Source organism: Poecilia mexicana, unplaced genomic scaffold (genome assembly GCF_051168715.1).
Source record: "Poecilia mexicana isolate PSO_F unplaced genomic scaffold, ASM5116871v1 scaffold_3, whole genome shotgun sequence".
Classification (NCBI taxonomy): Eukaryota; Metazoa; Chordata; class Actinopteri; order Cyprinodontiformes; family Poeciliidae; genus Poecilia; species Poecilia mexicana.
Window position 1 is genome coordinate 21745128 of NW_028263372.1, and position 27627 is coordinate 21772754.

Below are 27627 nucleotides of genomic sequence, written 5' to 3' on the forward strand. Positions count from 1 at the left end.
GGATGACCTCTGGAAACATTTCTTTATATCTTTAAAATGATAGCAGCACAAACGAAAATTTTTGCTGCACAAACCAGCACAAACGTTTGACACCAATTTTGTCTTTTTTGAAGAAGGTGGGGGGGCCAACTTCACTCAGGTTCCATCAGCTGGACCAAAATATAAAGTGCAAATTTTGGTATTCTGAAGACCAAAATGATTCATATACAGAATTACAAAATAGCAAAACCAGGCCAAAGATCAATTTTTCCCAATCAATTTCTTTCAACATAAAACATGCAGTTATGTGAAAATGTTTTTTTACAGACTAAAATGAAAATAATTCACATAAATACAAAATAAAAGTCAAGCAAAAGGAAAAAAAAATCTAAACTAATTTCTTAATATGAAACTTCTGAAACTTTAACAAAAACACAGGTGTGTATATCTGGTGACTTTTGTTTAAAACAAACTTGTTCTTCATTCACTGAAGTTACTCAAAGTGGGTAGAGGATCCAGGAATTTTACTCAAGTGAAAGTAGCGATTTTTCATGATAGAATTACTGAAGTAAAAGTAAAAAAAAAATGTACAGTCTAGTTAAAATACTCTAAAGTATTGCTGGGTTGAAGATGACGTAGTATCGACGTCACGAGACGCCCATGGGGGGTCAGGGAGTAAATGCAGCCAATTTACTTCTGTTAATCCAGCTTCAAAATGCCTGGAATATGTGTCGTGTACGGTTGTTTCAACCGTTCCAACAGAGAGAAGGATAAGCGTTTTTTCCGTGTTCCGAAAGTAGTTGGTCACAAAGGAGTTAAATTTCAAAAACTTACCGAAGAAAGACGAGAAGCATGGATCAACAATCTACGGCTAAATGCAAGAGCTGCGCAAAGTATACATGCCAGAGTTTGCAGTGACCACTTTCTAACAGGTAAGATTCGCGTCGTTTAAATTGGGTTTTCAGATATTTTATTGGACAGTCATTTAGAAAGACAAGCATTCATACGTAAGGTTAGATATGTTATTTTTACGCCCTAGCTTGGTTGAAACCAGAAAGTGTTTGAGTGCTAATGTTGTTAGCAGCTAGCTTAGGGCTGACATTCTCATTTCACATCTTACTTTACTATTTTTAGGTTGTCCGAGCGCAGCGGGTGATGTAGATTCCCAAGACTGGGCCCCTACTGTTCACCTGGGATATCAAAAAATTGGATACCAAAGAATTAACAAGAGCCCCCAAACAGAAGCATCAGGACAGCGGAGGAAAGAGCTAAGGCACGGAAACGTCCCTGCACCCTGTTATCACTAACTACTTAAAAACTCGCTACTCACCCAGGCAGAAACAAGTCGACAGCCATTTAATGCTTCTTCTGATCCTAAATGGTTGACCCAAACTGAAAAAAATAAGTGTATGCTTCCAGGCTTTTGAAAGCTTTCATCTGACTCGTTGTATAATATGAGGTTTACAGCAGCAGATAGTTATGTTGACGCCGGGTAAATCCTCAAGATTACATGAGAAGTCTTCTTTTGTCGAGATAATATGGATCATATCCTAAATATACGCGTATTTTTTCGCGATACCTCGTTTGTGCCAGCCCATTTGGGGCATTGGCGTACTCAGTGTGATCCATTTTGCTCTGTTTCGAACCGGAGAAATCCACTTCCTGAAAAACCATCTGAATTTCGCGCGTCATCCGGGTCACGTGTCTGCGACCCAGCGATTGGTTTTTTTTCCAAGAAGTTACTCAAGTAAATGTAAATTAATTACTTCCTAACTCTGCTCACGAGTATCCTACAACTGCATACTATGTTTATATTAATTTACAAAATGTTTATACTATTCTTTCTGCGTCCGGGCTCGGCATGGACCCCAGAGTTTAAAAGGCTTTAAAAATACAGGGTCTGATATAGTTCGAGATGTGCATACAGTAATAAAATCAGAGTGTAATTGTTAGCAAACACGTTGTCAGATTGATTTGCAGGCTTCTTGGATTTTCATTTTGTTGAAGCCAAAGGAGAAACATTAAGACCAAACAGGCTAAAGGAGTATATAACATAGACTCTGGAAGTATTTAAAGACGTATGGAGCAAATTAAAACCCCGCCAGAGGGACTGGGAAGCAGTCTGTTCCCGGGAATGTGATTGGTCCGGACTCTCCGAGTATTTCCGCTGCCTGAGACTAGCTAACCGACAAGCACCAGACCCCCCCCCCCCTCTCCTCTGTGTGATGTACAGCGATAAAAAAAAAAGGCCAATCCCACCGCTTTTAGGACTCGGAATAAACTGTAAACCGCATGTGGAAAGTTACGTCTCCTGAACCCAGAGAGTGGGAGTAAAAAAGGTGAGCTGACAAATCCTATTCAGCAGGTCTTTGTGCCAGATCCCACCTGCTAATGCTAGCTAGTCAATGCTGCTGTTATGGAGCAGCATTGACTAGCTGATTAGCAGGTATCGATAATCAATAGCTGTTACGACGTGGTGCGAAGCTGGATTGGAGAGAAGATTTTAAAATGTCAAAGGGTTTTAATTTCTGCCTTTGTGTTGAAGCTGAAAGCAGATGCATCAGCGTGGAGAACAAAAGCTCTGCAAAAGCCCAACATTAGCATTAGCTTGTCTGCAGAAAGGGCTACTGTGCATAATAGCAGCTCTGCAAGAGGAGCCAGGCTGTAGCTTATAATGTCTGCTGCTCGGGCTCTTGCATGCATTGAAAAGAAGTGTTGGTAGTGGGTAGGATGTTTCAACAAGCTACACTTTAAATTCTCGTGTTTTGTTTTAGGTTTTTTTACTTAATGATTTCTTAAAGTCAAATTACAATGCTTTGTGTTTGTTAGCCCTCTGACTGGTCGATATTCATTAGCTTATAATTAATAAATTACTGTTAAAAAGAAAGAAAAACCTTTATAGTCTGGTTTTATCTGGGTAGTGCTTTAAAGAATTGAATAGAAATCTATTTTATTGTCCCTCAGTAGGGATATTCAGGTGTATTCAGCTAAGTCGAAGCATGTAGGTTTACACAAAAATGAACATGTAAAAGCAGAACTAAGAATAACCTACAGTCAGTACTATCAGTTAACTTACAAGATAAGAAAGAACTGTACAAGTATTAGACATAGCAGATTCAAAGAAACCGCTATGTCTTCCTATTGACAACAGTCCATAAATACTCTAGTGTGCTAAGCCAAGACAAGCAGGGTTATTTAAAAATGTGCATAAGAAACAACAGTACCTTGTTTATAAGAAGTGCAAACAACAACAGTGAAAGTGCTACTGGGAGGAAGGATCTCCTGTAACGCTCACATGTGCACGTAGGATGCAGCAGGAGCTTTTCAGATCTGTAACAGCCTAATGTTTGGGGTGGGTGACATTATCAAACAGTGCATTATGTGGAGGGGTCATCCTACATTACAGTTGGCCTTCCTGATTGATGATGAACATTGTTGTCAACTGTAATTCAACTCGGTTAAATGTATTCCTGTGGTGTCAATTCACAACAAAAATCATCCATAAGAACTAGGGATGCACCGATTTCCCTAATTTTGGGAAATCTTTTTATAGGAGAAAAGGAACTAATCCATGTCATGCAGAATATTATCACATCAATCTAATCGTAAAGAGATATTGAAATTCCATAAGATCAAGTTTAACTTTAATTATATTACAATACTGTTAACTTCAGATTATAATGCCAAGTGGCAAAAAGTTACTCATTTAAGAAGCCCCACCAATTGCATCCACTTCCTCAGCAAATCCGCTTGAGCAAGCATATGGCGACTGCTGACAGATGATTGTATCAAATTGAGTTAAAAACAATCTCTCTTTCTGAGCAAACATGTGGCAACAGTCCAAAAGACAGACTCCATTTTAACCTGAACAAACCTTTTGGTAAATGCATCTTTCTGCCTCTTGGAAGGCAGTTAAACAACCTCCTTTAATTAAGGCTTTATTGTGGAGTTTGTTTCTGTGCTGAAGTTGGAATTTTTACTTGAAAAGTCAGTTCTCGAACAACCCTGGTTTCAAATCCAATATGGCTACCATTTGTTTAACCTGTCATTCACGAGAGGACCCAAATTTGGGTCCTCTCGTGACAGGGGTGTCAAACTCCAGTCCTCAAGGGCCGCTGTCCTGCAACTTTTAGATGTGCCTCTGCTGCACCACACCTGAAAAGAATAATTAGGTCATTAGCAAGGCTCAGGAGAACCGATCTACACAGGGAGGAGGTAAGTAAGCCATTTCATTCCACTGTTTTTTACCTGTGGCACATCTAAACACTGCAGGACAGCGGCCCTTGAGGACTGGAGTTTGACACCCCTGTCATTGTGAATGACAACCTGTGAATGACAGGTTTAAAACCTTGTGAAAATTCCAGAAATATAAATTTTTATTTCAGCTGTTTGCTCCATTCTGCTCTGAAATCAGGACTCAGATTTGGGAATGTAGATGTAAGTGTTGATATGTATAAGTGGCCGATTATGCTTCATTGAACAGCTTAGGAAAAGGTCTATGGGCTAAACAAAACATTTTCAGCACAATTTTTCCACAAAGCCATTATTACATAATGAGATTTTAGTCTGCTCAGTTCTGGCTATTTCTAAAACGGCTTCTTTCAGAATGAGCTGCCTGTTTTAGGACCTCTTGTCACCTTAAATCCAAATGTTTACATGAAAATGGCTGTGAACAAATGTGCAGTTATACAACCGTCTTTGAACACTGTACAAACACCTTGTCTGAGTCAACAAACTAAAACTTAGGGGGGGTTTTTTGTTGGGGTTTTTTTTTCCCAGCTGCCATTTTGCAGCTCATACAGCAGTAAGACCAGCAGATCTAATGTGCTCGAATTCCACTTGGGTTGCTAGGTGAGGGACTGGGGTTTGGCTGGTGTTGCTAGGTAACAGGCTGGGGTTGCTAAGTAACAGTGCAGTGCCAGTTGGTTCTGATTTAACAGTTGGGAGGTTTTTGAAACGGCTTCTTCTTCAGACACCAAAAAGCATTAACTTGTTGCCAAAAAAACGACCGGGTGGGTTTATTTTTAAGAGCTTAAGCTGTTTTCAGAGAAGCAGTTGGGACTAAATGGAAGTATAAAAATGTGAATTTTTTTAAAAATTTATTTGTCTGTTTCAGGTCCACCATGTCTGAGCTTTTCATGGAGTGTGTAGAGGAGGAGCTGGAACCGTGGCAGAAACAAGTTCCTCAGGTTCATCTCATCGATGATGATGATGACGACGATGAACCCATCTTCGTTGGCGTTCTCTGTATGTTAAAGTGTATCCCCTATATGCTCAACATTTCTCAGTAAATTGAAATATCCTCAATTTAGTTTTAAAAGCAATTTAAAAAACTGAAATTCGTATTACAGAGTTACACATTTTAAGTGTTTATTTCTGGTTTTGGGGGGTGAGGGGTTATGGCTTTAGTTTGTAGCTAATGAAAGCCCAAAATCCAGTTTCACAGTACATTTTAATATCATATAACATCAATAAATGTGCAAAAAGGTTTGTATACTGAAATGCTAGCTTATTAAAAAGTACATTCATGTACTGAACATTATAAAGACTCGATGTTTGGTTGCTTTTTCATGAATTATTGCATCAATGCGGCGTGGCATGTAGGAGATTAGACTGTGACTAATCTCAGCCCATCTGGATTGTTGGTTCTGTTGACTATCATCTTCCTCTTGACAACAGTCCACAGATACTCTTGTAGGCTAAGACAAGACGAGTTCAGTGAGTTCATTCCTTAATATGCTCTGATGCAGTGCTCTGAAGTGGCAGAGTCTTTACAGCTCATTTTTTCTGTAGCTTACCTTTGTTGACATTCTGCCTGACATGATAGTGCAGGCTTTAACTGGGGAAAAAGCCAAACATTCTGTATTAAAAATAGTTTGTCTCCTGTATTTATTTATTTTTTTAGAAAGTAAATGTTCAGTTTTATTTAAAATTAGTAATATTTTAGCTCTCGAATTGAATTCCCTTAATAAATAAGCTTTTGACGGTATACCAACTCATTGAGATGCACCTGTAGAGCAGCTCTGAAACTAAATATGAATGTGTTGTTGGTGAAAGTTGGAGTTGCATCTTACCTCCTGAGGCAACATGTGATCACCTCTTTGTATTTTCTTACAGCTGGTAACCAGAAGGACAGTAAGCCCAGCCCCGCTCCTCCTCAGAGGACCAGTGCAGGGACACAACAGAAGAAAGTTACTCCAGTTCAGGCCCCTGCAGGCCCCTCACCTATAGTGCTGCCACTGAATGTACCTGTGACTACAGTGAAAACCGTATCCCCCTCCCTGACAACAGTGGCTCCTCAACCTGTTATAGTTAATAATCAGGTATTTTTGATTAGATTTATAAGGAGTAATAATCAATAGGAATAAAAAAATAATATTTCATGTTGATTTTCTTTTCTCGTCTTTAAGGGGTTTATTGTCACTTCTCCACAATTAGCAAACAGCAGTGACCTTATTGCCACCCTTGGATCTCAGTATCCCCCTGGAACATCATTCACAATTGTTCCAGGTAAATCCTGGTTAGCTGTGCTTGTTAGCCCATTTGAAATCATCAGCTTACAGCTGATATTTTTTTTGCTTCTGTTTGTCAGCCCCTCGGCAGCAGGTTTTCCAGCAGGTCTCTTCAGCCACGGGTTTGCCTGGTGTGGTCCACCGGCCTCAGGTTCAGCAGATCAGAAACAACGTGGTGACTCTGGCGAACGTCCAGAGCCCTGCCATGTATTCAGCTCAGTCTAATCAGCTGCAGCCCCAAAGGTCCAACACGCCGTCCCTTCAAAACCTTTCTGGGAAAGACTTGAGCGGTATTTGACTTTATGTGCTGTACAGACTTTACTTGAGCATCGGCTGGAAGTGATTTAGAGCACAAATGTTTCTGTTTGACCTCGTTCAGATCAGAGCTCAGTCAAGCGGGGATTGATGGCGTCGGAGGTGGACAGAGTAGTAAAAAAAGTCAAAATTGATTCTGGTAGGTTTTCACCTCAAAATGTGAACATATTTTGGATTTTCTCATCGTTAAAATAGTGCAAATTGTCACTCTTCTGTGCAAAAGTAACCATCCAAGTGGAAAATGGCGTTTTAAAGAGAACCTGTTCCAAATGTCACGAAGACTTTCCTTCAGAGGAGGCTGTGAACTTTCATATGGTGGTGAGTAAACTGTTGTAAAATCATGCAAGATCCAATCTTGAATATAAAGGGGTCAAATTTCTTATTTAGATCTGTTTGTTTTTAAGTCTATATATTAGGGCTGCACCGATTGCAGCTTTCTGATTGATAGCCGATTACCGATCTTTTAAAAAGCCTAACTTACTGATTCTGATTTTGGCCAATACCAGTTTTTGTCTGAAATGTTGCCCAGTATATCAAGAAAGTTGCTGAATTGGCAACAATGGGGTGATTATTGTTAACTGTAAATGTGCAGACATGACCTGGTCGGCCGGTTTGTCAGTCAAACCTCTGAGAAAAGAAAAGCACAGTGGTTGATTTTTAGACCTTTGCCGAGGTTGATAACATTGATGGATAAGATCGGCTTCACATGGAAAAATCGGCCGATCACCGATCTCCCAAAATGAAGGAAATCGGCACCGATAAATCGGCTGGCCGATAAATTGGTCCACCCCTACTATATGCCCTCTATTACTCTACAGTACGACAAATCTGCCCTGTAGAGCTAAACTTGTCTTTATATTTCAGCGTTGTTGTGCGACTGCAGGAAGTGCAGCTCCGAGCATCGCCAACGCTAACAAACTCATCATGCTAGTCGCGGATTTCTACTATGGAAACTTCGAAGGAGATGCAGAAAAAATGGAGGCACAGAAGACCAACACAACCTTCAAGTGCCAAAGCTGTTTGAAAGTTCTCAAGAACAACATTAGGTAGGTTTGTTGTTTTATAAGTGGGTGTACTTTAATTTGAATCCAGAGATCAAATATGTGCCATAAATAATTCCAGCTAAAGAATTAACTTCAAAACAAGAAGATATGTTTTGTGTTTTAGTTCTTGGGTTATTATTTTAGTAAACCAGTCAGCATGGAATATCTAACACTTTACTAGAGGTAAAAAAGAAAATCCATAATAATGTCAGTTAATGTCAAACCATTTCCTATAGTTAGATATCATTAATCATTAACCCTTAAGAAAATGACTACATACCATTTACAGAAGAAGAATCAATAAAAACACTTTTTTAAACATATTGGTTAAAATGCATTACAGATGTTAAACTTATCAGGAAAAGAAGAAAAGCTTTAAGATTTTGTGGCTTTTTAATTACTAAATGAGAACTTTTAGGGGTCAAAAAAGCTAATAATTAAAAAAAAGTCACTGGAGATTTAAGCCCACATTAAAGACTTAAAATGGTACTAATGAGCTTTACTCAAAAATAGTCAGCATGGAAAATAATACATATGAATAATTTGAACGCCTTGTAACAGTGTGGTATTTTTTTATTTTTCCCGTTGTGACTTATTCCTTTAATGAACAAAAGTTTCTCTTGAGAATCTGGTTCCCTACTCGTTTCCAGATTGGGGTCATCATACGGCACTGATCAGCCAATCACAAGTCAATTTTGTTGTTACTATGGCAACGTGTTGGCAGAGTTGGGGGGGGTTAAAGTGGACCTCCTTTACAGAGACAAAACATATGCAGCTCCAGAGTATTAACAGTGTCCTTAATGTGGGTTACAAAAGCTAAACTGCACAACTCTAGGCAAAGTTAGAAAAACAGTCATTATTTTTAGAAACTAAGACTCTTTAAGGGTGAGAGTATTTTTTTAGATTAATGATTAATTATACAATCCAGCTGAAGTGGAGGGAGGAGCTTGTAGGTGAAAGGTACATTTTTAAAGGTGAGCTTTGTGCGGATAAATAAATCTGTTTTTATTCATTTTAATATCTTGTCTGTGCTTGGAATCACAGAATATTGCATTTTTTGTTTTGTTCGTTAACATTTTTGAGCCAAACTATCACCATCACTGAGTGGTTTGTGAAATCTCCATCACACAGTGATGAGCATGTTCTCAAACAGCACCTGAGGACTTTAAGGAGTTCCTTGGAAATACATCTGTCTTGTACAAACGCCGGAGCAGCGCACATCTTTGTCTGCCCTAACTTTCCTCCCAGATAGATGACTGCATCACACCGTTTTCCCTCCTGGGCCTAAAGATGAAAAATGACTTCTAGTTTACTTGGCGTGAAAACTGCCCCTTTGATTAAATAACTTTGCTTCAGAACAGTGCAAAAAAAGCTTCTGTAAGCTGCTTTTAATGGGGAAGCACATTTGTACTGGTACGGCACTCTTCACAGTCGGGGGTCATAGTTCACCCACAAGAAAATTTCTGCTGGGGGAGCTGAGGCTGCAGAATGTTCAGGTTGAAAAATGGGCTGCGCCTTGCCAGGGCAGCGGAGGCAGGTAGCTGCGGAGGTGCTGCAAGCAGCTATGGAGCACTACATCATTAGGAAGAACAAAAACATTCCCATATAATTGCTGATATTATAACACCCATTATACATACTTAGAAAGTGAGTTGTGGGGAGATTTCTTCATTTATCTTAAAACCCCCAAGGACCGGGACTAATGTACACAAGTCATGAATAATTAATTATCTCTCCACATCTTAATGACGTTTATCTTCTTTGAGGAACTAATATACCAAAAAATGTAATGAAAACCTAATGTTTTTGGCATTTTCATTAACTTGATGTGTTTAGCACAACATATTTGTCCATTGGTTCTTTGAAGTTGTCTTCAGTCATATTTTTTAATCAAATGTTTAAAGGGAACCTATTAAGCACTTAAAAAAAACATCCAACCTTCTTTTTTTTTTTTCGTAGGTAACTATAATTTTTGGTGCCTGGAAAATTTGCTGTTTCAAAGTTACATTCTGCACTGCACCGTTACCTAGCAACCCCAGCAAAGCCCAGCCTGTCACCTAGCAACCCAAGTGGCGCTCTATCATGTTTGGTCCGCTGGTTTTATCGCTGTATGCGATGTATAAAAGACAAGTGTTTTGTTGTTAGCTTACTGTTCAGAAACCCCTTTGCTGCATTCTTGTTGGCTATGTAGGAGGCTCCACTTCTGCTTTTCAAAGATGTACAGCTCTGTAATTGTTTTTAGGCAGATCTAACCAGACTAAATTCTCGTTGTCCAAGAATAATTTTGTGTAAAAACAATGTAATGAACATGTTTTGTATATACTCATCCTAACTTGTTCCAGAAGCATAACAGGTCACCTTTAAGCTTCTTTTTACCTCAATGTGTAAAATACATTTCTGTATTTTAAGGACTCGGTATCACTTCCACCTCTTCTTGACGGCAATAAAGAGTTTAACTGCTGGTATGAAGTCAGCCTTAATGCAAATCTTTATGGTTGTTCTTGTTACAACTCCACTATTGTTCCCACTGACACGAACACCAGCGTCAAACTAAAATACAACATAAACTTAAATGAGATGGCGTCATGAGTACAATAATGACATAAAATTGTTTTAAGACATATAAACATACCTCGCTGGCTCTCCCTTCTTTTGAGGTAGAAATGAGGTTATTCAATAAACTATTTAAACTTAAATTACTTTTCTACAGCCACTTGCTAAAGTCTTGCTTCCATATGTCGTGCATCTTTTTTCTGGTGTCCCAGCAAACATGCTGGATTCCACTTCCTACTTAAACCTTTCAAATTAAATGTCACAATAACAAAAAAATATGCATAATGCAAAATAAAACCTATAAACAAAACTCGGAGTGTGTGTCTGTCTTCCTGTGCAGGTTCATGAACCACATGAAGCACCACCTGGAGCTGGAGAAGCAGAACAGCGAGAGCTGGGAAAGCCACACGACCTGCCACCACTGCTACAGGCAGTACATGACTCCCTTCCAGCTGCAGTGCCACATCGAGAGCGCTCACAGCCCAATTGAATCTTCAAGTAAAAAAAACATGATCCAAACATCTCTCCCCCGCCCCAGACTTTTTGATTTAATGTTGGGGCATTGATTACTTTTGTTTATGCTCACTTTGCAGCCAACTGCAAGATATGCGAGCTGGCGTTTGAATCGGAGCAGGTGCTCCTGGAGCACATGAAGGCCAACCACAAACCCGGTGAAATGCCTTATGTCTGCCAGGTCTACTGCTTGTCATTATTGTTCAGCTATTGCTTACCTAATGTTTCCTGAAAAATGGAAACCAGACACTAACGTTGTGCTCAACTGACTCCACAGGTCTGCGATTACAGGTCTTCCTTCTTCTCAGACTTGGAGGCACATTTCCGAAGCGTCCACGAGAATACAAAAGACCTGCTCTGCCCGTTCTGCCTCAAAGTGCTGAGAACGAGTCACATATACATGCAGCACTACATGAAGCATCAGGTACGACGCCAACGCGCTGCATGGAGAGGAGTTTGTTTTTCTTTTGCAGAGAAAAAAGAAAAAAATGATAGAAATTAGCAGCAAAAACATTATGGCAGTGGTAGGACTTGATTAAATTTTTTATTGACTTGATGGCAGGATATCTAATTAATAAATTGCACTTTAATTGAAAACCATATATTTACAGAATAAGCAACATTTTTAATTCAAAACCCATTTTTGCTGCTAATTTATAATTTATATCAAAGAAATTTATTGCTTAACTTCTTTGAAAACATACTTACTTAGAAATGTGGACTGTAAGCGTTGGGGATGGCTCATATTTTATATATATATTTGATATTTTAGGCCTGAATAGCTTAACATTGGCCAATTCCTTTTTGCTAATGTCTTTGTAAGCATCCCATCATCAGATGTCTTTTTTTTTTTTTTTTTTTTTTATTCAAAAATTAACTCCAAGGTGGGACAAGAGAAGCGGCTTCTTTCCAGATGTCACTTGTGCAACGTATTTAAGGCTGTACCAGAAACGCAACACAAAGGTTCCTGCTCAAGACTTCTACATGTAAAAGAAAAAAAAAAATTTTTTTTTTGATTGTTTTACATTTTTAACACATTTAAATCTTTGAAATAATTTTTTTTTAAATTAACTGGTTAAAGTCCTGGCCCTAAATTAATTATATTGGAACAATAAGGGGAACAAATGTTTGGTAGAGGTAAAGATGTTAGTTGAAAAACTTTCTAAAGCTTCCTAAAAATGTCACCTGGAGGTGAAATTAGGTTTGACCTGAAACCTCCTCTCTTTCAGACTCTTCTACTGCAGTCACCTTCTTCGGGGTTGTCTAACAATGTAAATGTTTAAAAAATAAACATTGTTATATTTCAGAAAAAAGGGATCCATCGATGTGGAAAATGCAGACTACATTTCCTCACCTACAAGGAAAAAGCAGAGCACCGGACTCACGTCCACAAGACGTTTAGGAAGCCTAAAGCGCTGGAGGGTCTTCCTCCGGGCACAAAGGTCTGAACAGCTCAATCATATCAATTTGGACATTTTATTTTAGTTCAACTGGCTGAATCCATGTTCTGTTGTGGCTGCAGGTTACAATCCGGGCCTCGCTGACAGGAAAGGGACCGATAATGCCACACGGCTCCAATCGATCAGCGGTTACCGTGACTCCAGAGCCGACGGGTTTCCCGAACTTCAAAGTCAAGGCTCCGGTAAACCTATCCAGGTCTAAAATGAAAGACCCTCGGATGGGAAAGGCCAAGTCTACTTATAGCAGAAAGCAAGAACGTCGACCTTCCAAGCACAACCTGGCACTCAAAAATCTCAGGTTCGTTAAGGATTCACTGCATGGTTCTCTAAATTCACAGACGGCTTCAGTCGAAACACACAAGACGGAGCAGGAAACTGAAAGGCTTATATAGTATTTTATATAGTGGTTAAAGAGCTGACCTGAAAGAAAACACTCACACTAACACTCTGAGAATGAAGTAGAAACATGAAGTTCCACCTTCCATGTGGAAGGCAAAATTAGTCATTTGTTGTAGGTTTGCAATCCACAGTCTCTAATTAGGGTTTAAGTTAATTTTACGGCCTATATTGGGGTTGCTAAGCATAATATAGCATATAGCAAGATGTCCTGGTGTAAAATGGTGTTATATTTAGATATTTTGGCTAAGATTTAACTTTGCTGACTTTAAGCCTGAACACAATCTTAAAAAAATGGCGGCCTTTCTCCCTGATGTTCTTTGTCCTGCGTTTTCAGTGCCAGTGACGGTTGCTACACATGCATCGAGTGCAACAGCGAGGTCGACGACTTCTTTTCGCATTTTCCGATGCTCTCAAACTGCGGCGCATGCACGTACCGAACAGGATGCAAAGTGTCTTTCGGGAATCACATGATAAAGTGAGTAACAAGTCGTCGTTTTTTGCTGTTAGCCACTTTCCCATACCGTTACTATCACCACCAATCTGACGTTGCCTCTTCACCCCCTTTATCAGATTTCATAGCACCATCAGCAAACAGAGGATTTTAAAAATGGATCGCAGAAAGACTTCACCTGGAATAAAGTAAGGAAGCTTTTTCTTATCTCTGAAGGCAAAAGATCTGAGGCGGAAAGTGACGGAAGATTTCTTGTTTTTGTTCAGATTAACCCTCATCTGTCTCAACTGCGATCTGCTTGTTGATGCGTCCGGTGGAGACCTGATGTCCAAGCATTTAACCGATCAGCCGCTTCACACATGTAGAGTCATTCAGGAAAAAGGTTTGTATTCTTTAAATTCTCAGGCCTGTTGCAAGGTTTCTTATAATTGTGAATAAAGAAAGAAGTGTTTCTTTCTTGGTTTAACTAAACAGACATCAGACCTGAAGACAAAGACCAGGACAAAGTGTGAGTAGAAACTCTTACTGGCATTAAATCTTAAAGTAAAGAACTGCTATTCTACTTGCAGGGACTTAACTGGTGGCCTACAGAAGCAGCCATTAGCGGTTTTTAATTTCAAAATTTAAGAAAAAGTAAGGAAGTTGCTTCATTTAGCAGAGAAACACAGCCAAACATTACTGATCTGAGTCGGTAATCAAATTATAACATGTTCATCACATCTTTTGCACAAAATTATTCTTGGATAATAAGATTTTAGTCTGCCTATTTTGAGCTCCTTTCAAAATTAGCTGTTTTAAGGTCTCTTGTCACTTTAAATCCAAATTAATAAGCTGCTGCTGGACATAGCTGCCAACTCTCACTTTATTCACACTGCAAACAGATGTACAACTATACAACTATTCATCTTTGAGAAGTAGAAGTAGAGTCTTCCACACAACCAACAAGAATGCAGCAAGTGGTTTCTGGATACTTGGGCTACGTTCACACTGCAGCCTGAAGTGACCCAGTTCTGATTTTTTGTCAAATCAGATTATTATTATTTATTTATTTATTGCCATTCATACTTCCAAATAAGTGTGATCTTTATGTGTTCTCCAGTATGAACTGCAAACGACCTGAAAATGTCCTGCATGCGCAATAACGTCACACATAGAGAGCGTGCCCAGTGTTTTACCAAGCCCTATAAAAAGAAGAAGTGCTCAGTGTTTGCAGAAGTAAACATGGATGCAAACGGTGGAGCACAGCTCACACATTTGAAGTTGTTGTCCGACCGGAGTAGCATATTAACAACTCAATCCTCATTATAGTTCGTTGTGGTTGTTGTTTTTCTTCTTGCTTGCGCGTATCAGGCCGCAGAATAGTGACATTTGTCGAGTATTGGTATCGTTCAGGTCAGATGAAGGCGACTTGCAGATTCAGGTCACATTTAAATCTGATACGTATCAGATATCCAAGTGGTCTGGGTCGCATTTGAAGAAAATCCGACCTCTGTTGTTCAGATTGTCATAAAAAGATCAGAGACAGGTCGCATTATGGCAAAAAAAAAAAATTGGTATTGAGTCACTTCAGGCAGCAGTGTGAACGCAGCCTAAGTCAGCAGCAAAGTCCATTTGTCTTTTCCAGCAGCCACACCACTGAGTAAAAACCAACTGGCCAAAGGTGCTTTAGTTCTGTTTGGGTTGCTAGGTAACCGTCTAGCTTTGGCTGGGGTTGCTAGGTAACGGCGCAGTGCCTGTTGAATGTGACTTTAGAATTTTTCCAGACATTACAACATTACTGCCAAAAAATTACTAAATGTTTTGTTTTGTTTGTTTTAAGGGCTCATTTTATTTTTAGTCATACAGACCCAAATGGAAGTACAAAAATGTGAATTTTAATATACTTTTTTAATTTAATTTGACACAGGCATATCCAGCAGTCAGCAGATGACAAAGAGACAGCGACCCTCTTGCCAACGACAACAGCTTTAGAGCCAGAAGAAACGGACTCGAGACCGTCTGATAACGACATATCTGCAAGTGAGGCACCTGATGATGCCCACCGGCCTGAATTAGAGCAGAAACTACCAGCAGACGAGCAGGAAAACGACTCGCCAAATCCCAGGTCGGAGGAAGGCGTTGAATTAAAACAGCCGCCTTCGGAGGCCGCTTCGCCGTCTTCATCAGATGTGCTTCTGATTCCCTCTGAGGACTCTGAGGGTCACACAGAGAGCCTCCACATCAAGGAGCAGCTGTCCGTCTCAGACGGTTTGCTGGATCCAGTGACTGGAGAAAAAACACCTTAAATTATCCGTCGCTGACATCAGCTGAAGAAAGCGGACGATTCTCTAAAGATCTGTACGTTGTTTTCAAAGTACGATGAAATATATACTTTTTTTTTCTCCTGCTTTGGCTGTTCTGGACTTTCCATTTACGAACAAGAACAATCATTTAAAATATAGTTGAAAGGTTTTTCACCACTTGTCTTTTTAATAATAAAAAAAAAAAAACATTAAATGCATCCCTGCTGATTCCAGGATACCGTCTGTTTGCCATTAGACTTGAATATTTTAGGCTAATTCTGTGTTTCCTAAATGCTGATGTAGTCTTTGCAGCACATATGTTAACATCTTTTATGAAACTAGGTAATTGTGCTCTTTTTTTTTTAAACTTTGGAAATTTTATTTTTTTTAATTGCTTTTATTTTAATGACTTAACTGAAATGGATCTGTAAGATGGTTTTATTTTGAGAAAAAGCTTTTCCGTTAAGCTTGTGCATGTAGTCACCCTCTAACCATGCATTAAAAAATAACAGTTTGTTTTGGGGGATTGCTTTAGCAGTGTGTGAACCTTTGCAGAAAAATCTATTTTTAATTTAGATTTTTTTTTTTTTTAATGATCTGAATTAGGTTTTACTCTAATATCAGTTTTAAACCTAGTGTTAATTTGTAGTTTGGTCATCGTGTGATGGTGTGTTTTTTTTTTTTTTTTTTGTTTTTTTTTTTTTTTAATTTTGATCAAATTATCAGCTGAAGCAAACTTTTTTTTTTTTTTTTTTTTTTTTACTAAAATGTTCAATTGTTTACATAAAATTCCGGAGCGTGCGTAGTTTTTGTTCAGTATTGACTGATAGTTTGCAACATCCCAGACTGACTTTGTATTCTGCACTCTGCTGATTTTCAACCATGATTAAAATCATGAGCAGAAAATCGTTTGGGATCTCATAGGAAATGTTTCTGGTGCAGCTTTGTGAACGGCGTGGCTCAGACGAGCACAGTGGGAAAATATTTATGTACGTTTTCTGTCTTTACCAGGCTGAAAGTTCCTTGTAATAGAGATGTTGACATGTTCCCTTCAGAAAAAAGGTGAAAATGACCTTTCATTGTTTTTAATTCTTTTTACGTGTAAAAACTACCCTGTAAATACATTTACTTCTATGTATAAATGTTTTGATGATATTCCTGTTATATTCTCTATATACATCACATTATGCCAGAATCTGCATTGTGGATTATAGCAGCAGTTCTCTTTTTTTTTTTTTTTTTTTCCTGTAAATAAACATTGAATAGAAGACTTGTGTGTTAATCATACTTTAAATCAGTTGTTATATTACACCTGCAACTTGTTAAATATAGTGAATAATAAATCCAGCAAAAATTTGATAATTGAATCTCCTTTGGACCAATTCTAAGAGTCAGTGAAGTAATTTTTTTAGTCCAAAATTGGAATTTGTTCTCAACTTACTTGGTTAAAAAAGTTATGAATAAATAAAAAGTTTCTAAGATATTTGCCTTTGAAACTTGACCAAAAATACTAGTTAAGATTCTTTGGGGTTAACATAATAGATCGTAATTTTGTCAATCAAATCACATCAGCTTCTAAAATTTAATGTATTACCTAATATTTGAGGCCATCATTAAGTATTTTGATCAACTAAAAACTCAACAAAAACATCGTACATAGTTGGATGTGTTTATGGCGTTAAAAATGAGGCTCTGGTTGATTATTAGTAGTTTTGACGGCATGTTGCATTATCTGTTTTTGCATTATGTTACATTATTTTTGCAGCTTCACATCTGTTTCTAAAACAGGTTAACATTTAAGCAGACGGCTTCCTCTGCAATACCTTTGAATACCGGTGAAGACTTCAGAAAGCAATATTTCTCCCTCTAGTGACCACTAGATGGCGGTATTGTTGCAGTGAATTTTGTGGGTTTAGTAAAAACACTTTTAGTTTAACTTTTATTTTTAAGTTTATTTAGTTTTTATTTAGACTGTTAACATTTATTAAATTCTTAAACGAAACAAGTTACAGTGAACTAATCAAATCTAAACAGTTCACAATACAAACATCTCTAAAAGGAACCTGTTGAAGTATTTATCTTAAAAGAAAAAAAAAAAACATAAAAGTAATTCAATAAATTGTGTATATCTCCATGTTCATGACTTCCCCCAGTCCAGAGCTTTCATGAATTCCTCTTCTGCAAAGGACAGCAGCTTTGCAGCTTCGAAGTGCATCTGCAAACACAAAGTCATATTTTCAAAGATAAAACACGAACAGAGTGCGGGTGTAAAGTAGAGATCCTCACCTTTTGTCTTTTGAGAATGTCGATCAACTTCAGTTGTTTCTTGAAACCAGCAATAAGTTCAGTTTTCTGCTTCTTCAGAATCTGGTTTTCAGCCAGAAGACTTTCTTTACTTTGTTGTTCTTCACTGATTTTGTCCTTGTTTAACACACACAATAATTAAGAAGTTATAGTTGAATTAGACCAACTTTTCATGCAAGACTTTAAGCATCAGATCACATGAAATTCGGAATATATAAAATAATTTAAGAAGAACATCTTTACCTTCCATAAAATAAAAGATAACTTGAATTATTAGCTACTAAAATCGTAGCTAATAAACATTTGGTCGCTGGTGTCATATTTTAAGGTATTTTGTTAAAAGCTAGAAGCAAGTCTGGGCTACTAAAGTTTTTATTCACAAACTTAACCTTTAAAGTACAAATCACATTTCTAAATATGATCTCTGACCAAATCCACAAACTTCTGACACCACAACTAAAACGATTCTAAGGTCTCTGAGTATTTATGTAAATAAAAATACTCAGGTGTTGCTAGATGACCACTAGTCTTTGCTCAAGACATGTGGCATGATGAGTAAAATTACTCACATGATGCAGATAATGATAACACATGGATTCCTGGTATTTAGTATTAATCCACTATGAAAAGCAGTCAGGTTCTTACCTTGTTAATTTGTTTTGTCTTGGCGAGCTGAGACTTCAGCCTCTCCGCCTCCTCCACTGCTCTGTTCAGACGAACCTCCACGGTGCTGTGGATAAACGCCGCTTGCTTTTGGGATCTAGTCAGAGTTTCTACTTCCTATTCAAAGCGCAGCAGGCATCACTGTTATAAGTTCTGATCTGATTGCATGAGCAGTGAAGGCTGCTGTCATTTCTGACAGATTTGTCTAAGCAGTTCCGGGGACACAAACCTTGTTTAACGCAGACACTTGCAGCTGGAGATCGTCGCATTTTCTGGCCGACTCTTCAGCTAAGGCTTTCTGCTTCTCAGTCTGTGTTTGGTGGATGTTGATGGTCCTCTGCAGCCGGACTCTGTCCTCCTCAAGCTCTTTAATTTTTGCAGCCAGCTTTGAATTTTCTTCGTCCTGAAAGGTGAGGGGCATTTTCTAAATACCAGTAGTCTGCTTATTTCTTGAGACTGAAGGTCTGAATAGTCCAGGAGTTGTGTTTTAGCCTCTTCTTTACATTTATGGTGATAGATAAGATTACAGTGCAGCAAAATGAGTTGCTGGAATGTGTTTTGTTTATTTAATTTTTTTACCTTCTTATGATAATCAGAAGAAAGCGTGTCGATCTCTTCTTGCATAATTCGAAGCTTTGCCTTCAACACTCGTGTTTGACCATCAGAAACGGCTGCAAAGGAAAATACGGTGATCACAGTAAATAGTTACTCATTCTAAAACAATCAATAAATATCAAATACTGGACACACTGATCAATAATTTTCTAACAGTACTTTTTTATTTAAAACAGTGTGAATCCAAGTGCTTCTTACAGGAATAAAACTTTTACACAAAGGTGTAGAGCCACAGTTCTCAGATTGAGGAACTTCGGCTGTTTTAATATTTTTTGAAGGGTAAATTTGAGCAGATTAAATGTAATGGGGAGATGCTAAACACCAATAGCCAAAAACACGATCTGTTCACATTAGTTACTGTTTCATCAGAATCTTTCAAAAAAGAAAAGTGCTGCGGCAGAAATTTCCAGAACTCCCAGCATAAAGACCTGGAACCAGAAACAAGCCGAGTTTCCTTCACCTCTGAAGTTCAAACTTTGATCTGGAAACAGGATTGATCTTACCTTAATTTAACCATGTTCCAGTTGCAAGTTTGAAAAACCACTGAGGTGCGATAATGCTGGAAGACCAGCTCAACTACGACTAGCAGCGCAAACTACTAGCACTGTGCGTCTCTACATCTAGCACTTTCAGAATAAGAGCACAAAACGTTTGGGTCCTTCCAAGCTGAATATTGAACTGTTTTCTAATTTGCTCAAATCATTTGTATCAACATATAAATGTGACTTTATTCTACTTTGGTCATTACCTAATCCTCCGTAATCTTCAGCACTGTCCACTATGTTTTCCTGACCACAGTCTATCTCCTGCAGGCCCAGAATCGTCTTTGCTAAGAAGATATCAGCTTTATTCAATATAGCTTCATCATCACGAGAGTCCTTCAATGTCCTGGAATAAACAATATGTCCGTTTTAAGCCATCATAATAAACAAGGATGTAACTGATGATGCAAGAAAAAATCAAACTCACGCTGTTTTCAATTGTGGCTTCTTTTCTTGTTTCCCAGCATGCTTACTCTGTGTTGTTGATGTGACCCTTTTTTTGCTCACCTTTTAAGGAGTACACAATTCATACTGAGAATTGTGTACTCAGTATGAATTATTAGATTGTCTTTATCACATTGTTCAGCCTGAAGGAAATGCTGCTCCAGATTAAAAAACAAACATCTGACCAAGAACCAAAGTTTCCTTTCTGGTCTAATACCTTCATTCCAGGATCCTGTGCAGCTTTTGGTTGAGATTTTGAGTTTCTGTTGCAGAGGAGTCGGACACACACATACACATATAGCACCTGCTTTGTTAGTTATATTATTTTCATGAACAACAAAGATCTGAATGTATGTGCCTGCACAGTGGAGCTCCCTATGCGCATTGTTCAGTATGCTCTGCCCTCTTGTCACAGCTCTTACCTGAAACCATCTCCACACTCCATTTCCACGGTGAGTTCATTAGAGAGAGGATATGACAGAACTTCACTTTGCTCCCTCTAAAATCCCACAAACAGAAAATATTTACTTTGAAAGTGTTGAAATTCACAAGATTAGGTTTTAAATCTATACTCACAACTTACCATGAGTTGCTCTGCTTGTCTCACTAGCTCTGATGTTTTGGCTTCAAGCTCAGCATTTAACAGCCTGATGGAAACAAGAGGATGCATAAAATAGTTTTGAATACAAGCTGTGAAACTTTTTATTATGTATCTGTTTGTTTATTTTATTATTATTGGAGCCTTGCAACAAAATTTCACTAAATATGTACATTTTAACTGAACAGCTGAATGACTAAAGTATGTGTATGTATATGGTGAGTGTATGTTACCATTTATAGGAAGGAATAATTAATTACTTTGCTTTGTTTAAAAAAGGAGGGTGGTGGAAGGTGATTAGGACATTAACACGTTTAACTATCTTACTTGTACTCCTCCTCCTTGGCATAAATGTCATCAATATGTTTTTTTGTTGGACTCGAGTTACATCTTTCCTTTGGTTTAGCTTCCACCTTCTTGGCGCTCTCTGTACTGGATGATGGACGCTTCTTGGCCTGTAACACAAAAACAAACAACAGAACTGAGTTACAGAGAGATTTAGTATTTAACCCGAGCTTTAGAAGCACTGTGATTGAATTTTTATTTTGTCTGAACTCAGCATTTTGTGAATAATTTGACATTTTCCACTTCGAACACAATCACAAAACGGGGGTAAAAAATTATCTTTAAGCAGATTTAAAATAAAAATAAAAAATGCTTTTTAAGCTGAGAAAACGCTCTGTTTGAACTTTTCTAACACCCAAAGTTAAATATATTCATTACATACCTCCGAAATGACGGCTTTATCCTTTTTCTTACAACTTTTGTCCGCCATTGTTGTGGCTAAATCCGGGTTGCCTAGCAACAACTGTTCAACAGCCGAAAGTACGGAAGCTCCTGAAAGACATTTGCATGGAATTTCAGCGTTTGGCAACAAACGTGAGAGTACTGCGAAATCTTCTTCAACAAAGACATTCCCGCTATTTTTGAAAAAATAAATACTGAATAAGGTGATTTACTGAGGTCACATTTGTTCAAGAATAGTAATTAAATGAATTATGACAACATTTAATTTCCCTTTGGGATCAATAACATATTTTTGAATTTTATTTAATTGAATATAACAGTTAAAACATGAAACATTGAGGGGTGTTGTGATACCTCATGTGGACCTAAGAGATAAGATAATAAAACAATAAAACAATATGTATTCCTTTTCTCCATATCCTTCACATTTCTCATTGTTTTTCTTCTTCCCCCATTTGGTGTATTGCAAAAATGTGTGCTGCATAACACCGACGACTGTACAGGAATGACCCGGTGTCATTACATATCAATCATCTGAGATATTACTTGGAGGGGCAATCTGGTGTCATAGTGGAGAAACACTGTTTTCACTCTCAGTAGGAGATATTCAATCCTAATTTTTTAGATTTCACTAATGTTTTGAATTCATCCAAGAAACAAAAAAATCTGTTGTATCACATGAAGAGGACTTTGGACATCTGTAGATTAAAAAAACTTTTACATGGTACACTCCTGCTGACAGGCAATGAAGAATGAATGCTGAAATTGCACCTAAAAGCTGTTTCAACAAAGTGAAAACATTTGTGCAACTAGGTTATTGCCCATTTTTCCATTTTTGTACTTATTCCCCCCCATTACTTGTTCTGGTGAATTGTATAGAGTAAATGTCACATTAAAAGTGGACAAAGTCTGTAAATTATTTATTGTTTTGTTTATTGTGTGAGAATTTCTTCTCAAAACTTTACAGCCTTATCTGGTCTGAACATTTCACAGTGAAAACCAGAGAACAACAAAAGAAGTCGCTCAAATTAAGACCAGATTATTTGTATAGCACATTTCAGCAACAAGCCAGTTCAAAGTATGAAATAAACAATAAACAGTACATTTCTCAAATGTCATCAAAAGTCTACTACTAATCAAAGCTATAAACATGAGGGTTTTCAGCCCACATGTTTAGAGCTCACATGTGGGCTGAGTTCCTTTGACTTAAAGGAACTCAGTGTTTCAGCTGTTTTACAGTTTTCTGGAAGTTTGTTCCACATTAGTGGAGCATAAAAACCTAATGCTACTTCTCCTATGTTTGGTTAAGTTTGACAAAAAATGATTTCCTAATTTTCACAACGTCGTTCAAACTGATATGCATGTATGTATTTACATAATCGCCAATAGAAAAACAAATTTTCCTTAAGTGTAGATAAACATGCAACAGACACTAAAATATCATACATTTTTAGTTTGGAGGAGACATGAAGAGAAAAAAGTTGAACTGCGAGCTTTTCTCTATTTTCTGTTATGTGTTGCTGTGATGAATGAGCAGCTGTAATAAATATTTTTTATTAATAAAAAAAAAACATTTTTATTAATATATTTTTATGTATTAAGCTGTGCTTTAACAATATATTTTTCAAAATATGTTTCAAAAAACCTGAGTGAATAAGTGAACAAAATATTAATCAACGCAACTTCAAACTGAGGTTGTTTAACACAGGATTACATTTACAGTGCAGCCCCATAACATGAAGAAATGGCTTTTTAAGAAGGACAGTGAGGATCATGTTTATTGTGTCTTCAGCATGGCCTTGATGAACTCATCCTCCGTGAAGGACAGCAGCTTTGCTGCCTCAACGTGCATCTGCACACAAAAAGTTATGTAATGTTTTAAAATGTGAAACAAACCACACTGATTACGACAGTAAAATAAAAATACTTACTATATGTCTTTTCAGAATGTCGATCAGCTTGGCTTGCTTCTTGAAACCCGAAATAAGGTCGTATTTCTGCTTCTTAAGGAGTTTGTTCTCAGCCAGCAGATTTTCTATAGTTAGATTTTCTTCACTGCTCAGGACCTACATTAACACAAGAAATCAAAATGATTCAATTAAATTCAGTTGAATTCAGTTTATTTGCATGGATCTAATTCACAATAAATGTGGTCTTGTGACTTTACAAAGAAAAACACTGCATATACAGAAATATAGAGTAAATTCAATCACTCCCCCAATCGCTAGTTTCTAGCCGTTATAGGTGAAGCTGTTCTGCTGGTTCTTGATCGTTCCTCTTTAAATCCTAAGATAAAAACTCCTGTTTTGTTTCTGTTCAGCTGGAGGAGCTTATGGCACATAAACAGATTGATTTGTATTTAAACATCACTCAGGTGGGTTCAGAGTCACCTACTGACATTGTTAAGAAGAGCTAGTTTAACAACTGTCCACAGTTCTCAACTGGACTCGGGTCAGGTGAGGAAGTTGCAGAGGAGTGCCTGGATGCATGTGATGGAGCTTTGTCTTTTTGAAAGACTCAGACTTATTCCTGTACTTCTGCTTGAATAAAGGTTCAACCAGCTCATACCAGAGCCCCCATCTCCTCCTTGCTGGTGCCTGACTCAAAGTAGAGCTATTTGCCGGTTACTGATCCATCTATAGATCCATCCATCTGGCCCACCAGAGTCACTCTTATGTCATCAGTAAAACCTTAGAAAAATCTGTCTATTTCTTTTTCCACAAGACGTTTCTTTTGATTATTTGCAGCAAAACGTTTGATGGTTCTGTGATAATACTACAATATCTCAGCAATTTCAAGAGTGCTGCATCCATCTGATAGATTTTTTGTAATTTTTGACTTTTCAGAGTCAGCTAAATCTCTTTTTTGGCCCGTTTTGCCTAAAGAGAAGAACCTGCCTAATAATTATGCACACCTTGAGTATCATCACACAGATAATCATCACCTGCTAAGCTTAAATAGTCTGAACAGATTGCACTTTTTTCAGCTTGGAGTTAAAATATAACTAAAAATAAGGATCTGGATACTCACTTGCCTAATAATTGTGCACACAGTGTAGAAGTATTATTATTAAACTGAACTCCCCATTTGGGTAAACAATCTTCACTAGAGTCTGGAAACCTTTACACTCTCTACTTTTAAAAGACTCTCTTCAATGTATTTTAGTTCTCTGTTGACAACTAATCAGCTTTCTAATGCAATTTTATTGATTTCTACTAATTCCAAGTTTATTTTTTTCCTATATTTAGGATAAACATATCTTTAGTCTGTTGTATTTAGTATAAAGCATTGAAATTAATTCAGCAGACCTTCTTCTTCTTTGCCAGATTGGCTGCAGTCAGTTGGCAATTCATCCTGTCCACCTCCTCATCATAACCTTTAACCAGCTTAGAGAAACAATGAAGGTTACTGTTATTTATTATGGTAAATAGGAAACCATTCAACATCATTGCCAGAATCTAGACATTAAACTTAAAAAATGCTTCAAGCTCATGCTTCAGTTGCCACTGACACAAACCTCGTTTAAGTCATACACTTGCAGATGGAGATTATGACATATTTGGGCAAGATCTTTAATTGAAGCTTTCTGCTCCTTAATCTGTACTTCCTGGACATCAATGGTCTTCTGCAGTCTGGCTCGATCGTCGCCCAGCCTCTTATTTGTTGCAAAAAGCTTAGCAAATTCATCATTCTGAAAGAGAAGAATTTACATGTGTAAAGTCAGGCCAAAACCAATCAGACTCCAAGAAGGTTTAGATTTAAAATTTTAAAAAGAAATCTGTGTATTTATATTTTTATATTCATTATCTTGATATTTAGATACATTTAAAATTAAAATGCTGTTGCATAAACAGGCGAAGAGACCATTGTTGGTATATTTGGGGAATTATAGGGCTTTTAAAATGAAGAATGAAAACATGCTGATAGTTCTAATAAACGTCCACAAAAGCAAAATAAGTTTGAACTACATGGGAGTTTGTTAAGATTTATAACTCTACCTTATTATGATATTCAGTGGAAAGCAGATCAAGTTCTTCTTGCACAATGTGTAGCTTGGTTCTTAAAACCCGAGTTTCATGGTCAGAAAAAGCTGTAAAGTAAAACTGAATAAGTAAAATATGAATAATATAATTACTAAACTTTACTAAACTTTCAATAAATCACAATCATTAAGTTTATTATGGATAAAACCAAATTAGAACAATATGTTGTTCTAATTTATTAATTAATCTTAACAAATAAATTGAGGGTTTATGAGTTTTTTTTAAGTTGACTCAAACATTCAGCATTTAGCAGGTTACCTGCAGCCTTTTCCTGAACACAATCATTTATTTTCTCCTCCTTTTCTTCTTGGTCAGCATCCACATATTTTTCTGTTATTGACACCCTTTTATTGGCCAAATACTAGAGATTACAAAAATAAATCACGTTTTTAGCCTCAACAAAAGGCATCTCCAGAATACTCACAATTTTATCCAGGAAAATATCTGGACGTATACCTTCATTCCAGGATCCTGCATGGTTCTTCCTTTGGACTTTGAAATCCTGCAGCTGAGAAGTTGGACACAAACACATTTATCTTTTAATGAACAGTGGGGATGTGTATCTGTCTACATGGATGGCTTTTTCTGACGGTTCTTAACTGGAAACGTTTATCTTCCATATTCAGGAGCAGTTGGGTAGATGCTTTGACTGGACTTCACTCTCCTCCATCTAAAACCCATTAGAAACTGTTTAACCTTTGAAAGACATCCTGATTGATTTCACATTTTTCTCAATCAACAGGCTAACTTAGGTCCATAAGTTGCCACAGGAGTAAAATCAAATATATTGATAATCATAATTCACTCTGCTTGTTTTAATAGTTCTACTGTTTTGGCTTCCAGCACAACACTCAGCAGCCTGACTGACACAGCAGAAAGTAAAGCACATTACTTATGGATACAGTCCACAATTTATAGCAAGTATTAGCAGAAAAAGAGTATTATTAATTTGTTACAGAGAGATTTGCAAGTTAATCAGTCTTTTTATTTATTTCCGGTTTGAAGTGCAGCTTTAAAAACAAATGCTAATTTAATTTAAATTGTTGGTATATTTAATTTTGTAATACGGGATATAGTCAACACATTTAAAAAACCGACAGGTACAAAACTAACACGTCAGGCTCACTAACATAACAATCTAAGCATCACATACCCGCTAAACGACGGCGTTAATGTTTTAATTATAACTTCTAACTCTGCTGTTTAACGCCTCCAAAGACGCAGTTCTGGTTGCCTAGCAACGACTCCTAAAGTACGGAAGCTTCTGAAGGGCATTTGGCGATATGCATCACCGCAAACAGACAGACATGTTCGTTTGGATGAATGTTTATGGTGCTTTGATAAAATAAAATAAAACTGCTGAAATTATAATCTTGAAACAGGTGTTTTTATCAGTCATTAAAGTAATTTGAAGTTAAAAAGTACAGTACTTCATAAAATCTTGAGAATAATATAACTGAGTCTGGTTTGTCTGGTTCCTCACCTAGGACCTGTCTGCCTTGGGTGACCCTACCAGGGGCATAAAGCCTCAGACAGCATAGCTCCTAGGATCATTGGGACACTCAAACCCCTCCACCACGGTAAGGTGGCAGCCCGAGGATTATGATAAAGTAAATGTTAACGATAAAACTCTACCTTTTCCAAATGTTTGACTAAATGCTGATATTGTACCTTTGTCATATTGATAATTTTAACAACTTATAATAGAAAAGGTCAAACTTTGATAAAAACACAAATCGTCTATTAGCATTCATTTAATTATACAGTTTTTTAAAATTATTTATTACTTCTGACACTGACCAAACATAGTACTTAAACCTTCCACCAGAGGGCATCGTTCAATACACCAGGTTTTACAATGACCAGAAATCCCCAAATAAGAGACTTTTCAAGGACACAGCTTTCGTTTAACTATAAGAATGTCAATATTTTACTCATCTGACGAATATCTGCAGGCATGATAATGTATTTAGTGTCTTTGGTGTGTTCTAATCTGCTACTAATGAGCAAAAAATAGTCAAACTAATATGTTTCACAATGTAAACATTTTATCATCACTCCAACCATTAATATGTGTAAGTTAAGGCATACTAATGTGTTTTTGTGTAACGTAATTCTCAAGGTTTTTTTTTAAACAAGCCTTATGAAAAACACACATCATATC

At 37.4% G+C, this 27627-nt stretch overlaps 3 protein-coding genes and 1 pseudogene across 6 annotated transcripts in view; 1 reads left to right on the plus strand and 3 right to left on the minus strand.

The window, feature by feature from the left end:
* tcf12 (transcription factor 12) overlaps nt 1–1505 on the minus strand; it is a 90393-nt gene extending 88888 nt beyond the window's left edge. The window contains exon 1 of one of the 2 annotated variants that reach the window (XM_088004314.1): nt 1310–1505. The gene's annotated coding sequence lies outside the window, so the exon portion shown is untranslated. The remainder of the gene's footprint in view (nt 1–1309) is intronic. The other variant, XM_088004312.1, reaches the window with a different exon arrangement.
* Nucleotides 619–16775, plus strand: znf280d (zinc finger protein 280D). Of its 3 annotated transcripts, XM_014980478.2 has the most exons (19): nt 619–911; nt 1114–1252; nt 5096–5226; nt 6097–6302; nt 6390–6489; nt 6572–6781; nt 6871–6945; nt 7030–7124; nt 7671–7852; nt 10743–10900; nt 10996–11096; nt 11193–11339; nt 12223–12357; nt 12438–12673; nt 13109–13249; nt 13345–13413; nt 13492–13607; nt 13700–13733; nt 15132–16775. In XM_014980478.2, the coding sequence occupies exons 1-19, from the start codon at nt 695–697 to the stop codon at nt 15508–15510; spliced, it is 2871 nt and encodes a 956-aa protein (XP_014835964.1). In that variant the 5' UTR covers nt 619–694; the 3' UTR covers nt 15511–16775. The 3 variants fall into 3 exon arrangements, with proteins under 3 accessions (XP_014835964.1, XP_014835967.1, XP_087860437.1); XM_014980481.2 differs by lacking the exons at nt 619–911; nt 1114–1252 and adding an exon at nt 1839–2318; XM_088004311.1 differs by lacking the exons at nt 619–911; nt 1114–1252; nt 13700–13733 and adding an exon at nt 1839–2318 and having other exon boundaries at nt 15132–15328.
* A 657-nt stretch (nt 16776–17432) lies between these two features.
* Nucleotides 17433–21487, minus strand: LOC106913999 (testis-expressed protein 9-like). Its single transcript, XM_014980493.2, has 12 exons — nt 21401–21487; nt 21001–21128; nt 20659–20722; nt 20498–20574; nt 20293–20338; nt 20059–20138; nt 19838–19977; nt 19054–19145; nt 18704–18877; nt 18457–18591; nt 17794–17928; nt 17433–17722 (listed from the first exon to the last, which is right to left on the minus strand). Exons 1-12 carry the CDS (start codon nt 21446–21448, stop codon nt 17645–17647), a joined length of 1197 nt encoding a protein of 398 aa, XP_014835979.2. The 5' UTR covers nt 21449–21487; the 3' UTR covers nt 17433–17644.
* A 1319-nt stretch (nt 21488–22806) lies between these two features.
* Nucleotides 22807–26206, minus strand: LOC106914000 (testis-expressed protein 9-like; annotated as a pseudogene).
* Nucleotides 26207–27627: the final 1421 nt, after the last annotated feature.

Coding starts and splice junctions, on each gene's coding strand:
- LOC106913999 (XM_014980493.2), bottom strand. CDS start 21,448: ATGGCGGACAAAAGTTGTAAGAAAAAGGATAAAGCCGTCATTTCGGAG. Junction 20,339..20,497: donor GAGTGTGGAGATGGTTTCAG/GTAAGAGCTGTG, acceptor CCTCTGCAACAG/AAACTCAAAATCTCAACCAA. Junction 19,978..20,058: donor AAGCCACAATTGAAAACAGC/GTGAGTTTGATT, acceptor TGTTTATTCCAG/GACATTGAAGGACTCTCGTG.
- znf280d (XM_014980478.2), top strand. CDS start 695: ATGCCTGGAATATGTGTCGTGTACGGTTGTTTCAACCGTTCCAACAGA. Junction 6,490..6,571: donor ATCATTCACAATTGTTCCAG/GTAAATCCTGGT, acceptor TCTGTTTGTCAG/CCCCTCGGCAGCAGGTTTTC. Junction 10,901..10,995: donor CAGCCCAATTGAATCTTCAA/GTAAAAAAAACA, acceptor CTCACTTTGCAG/CCAACTGCAAGATATGCGAG.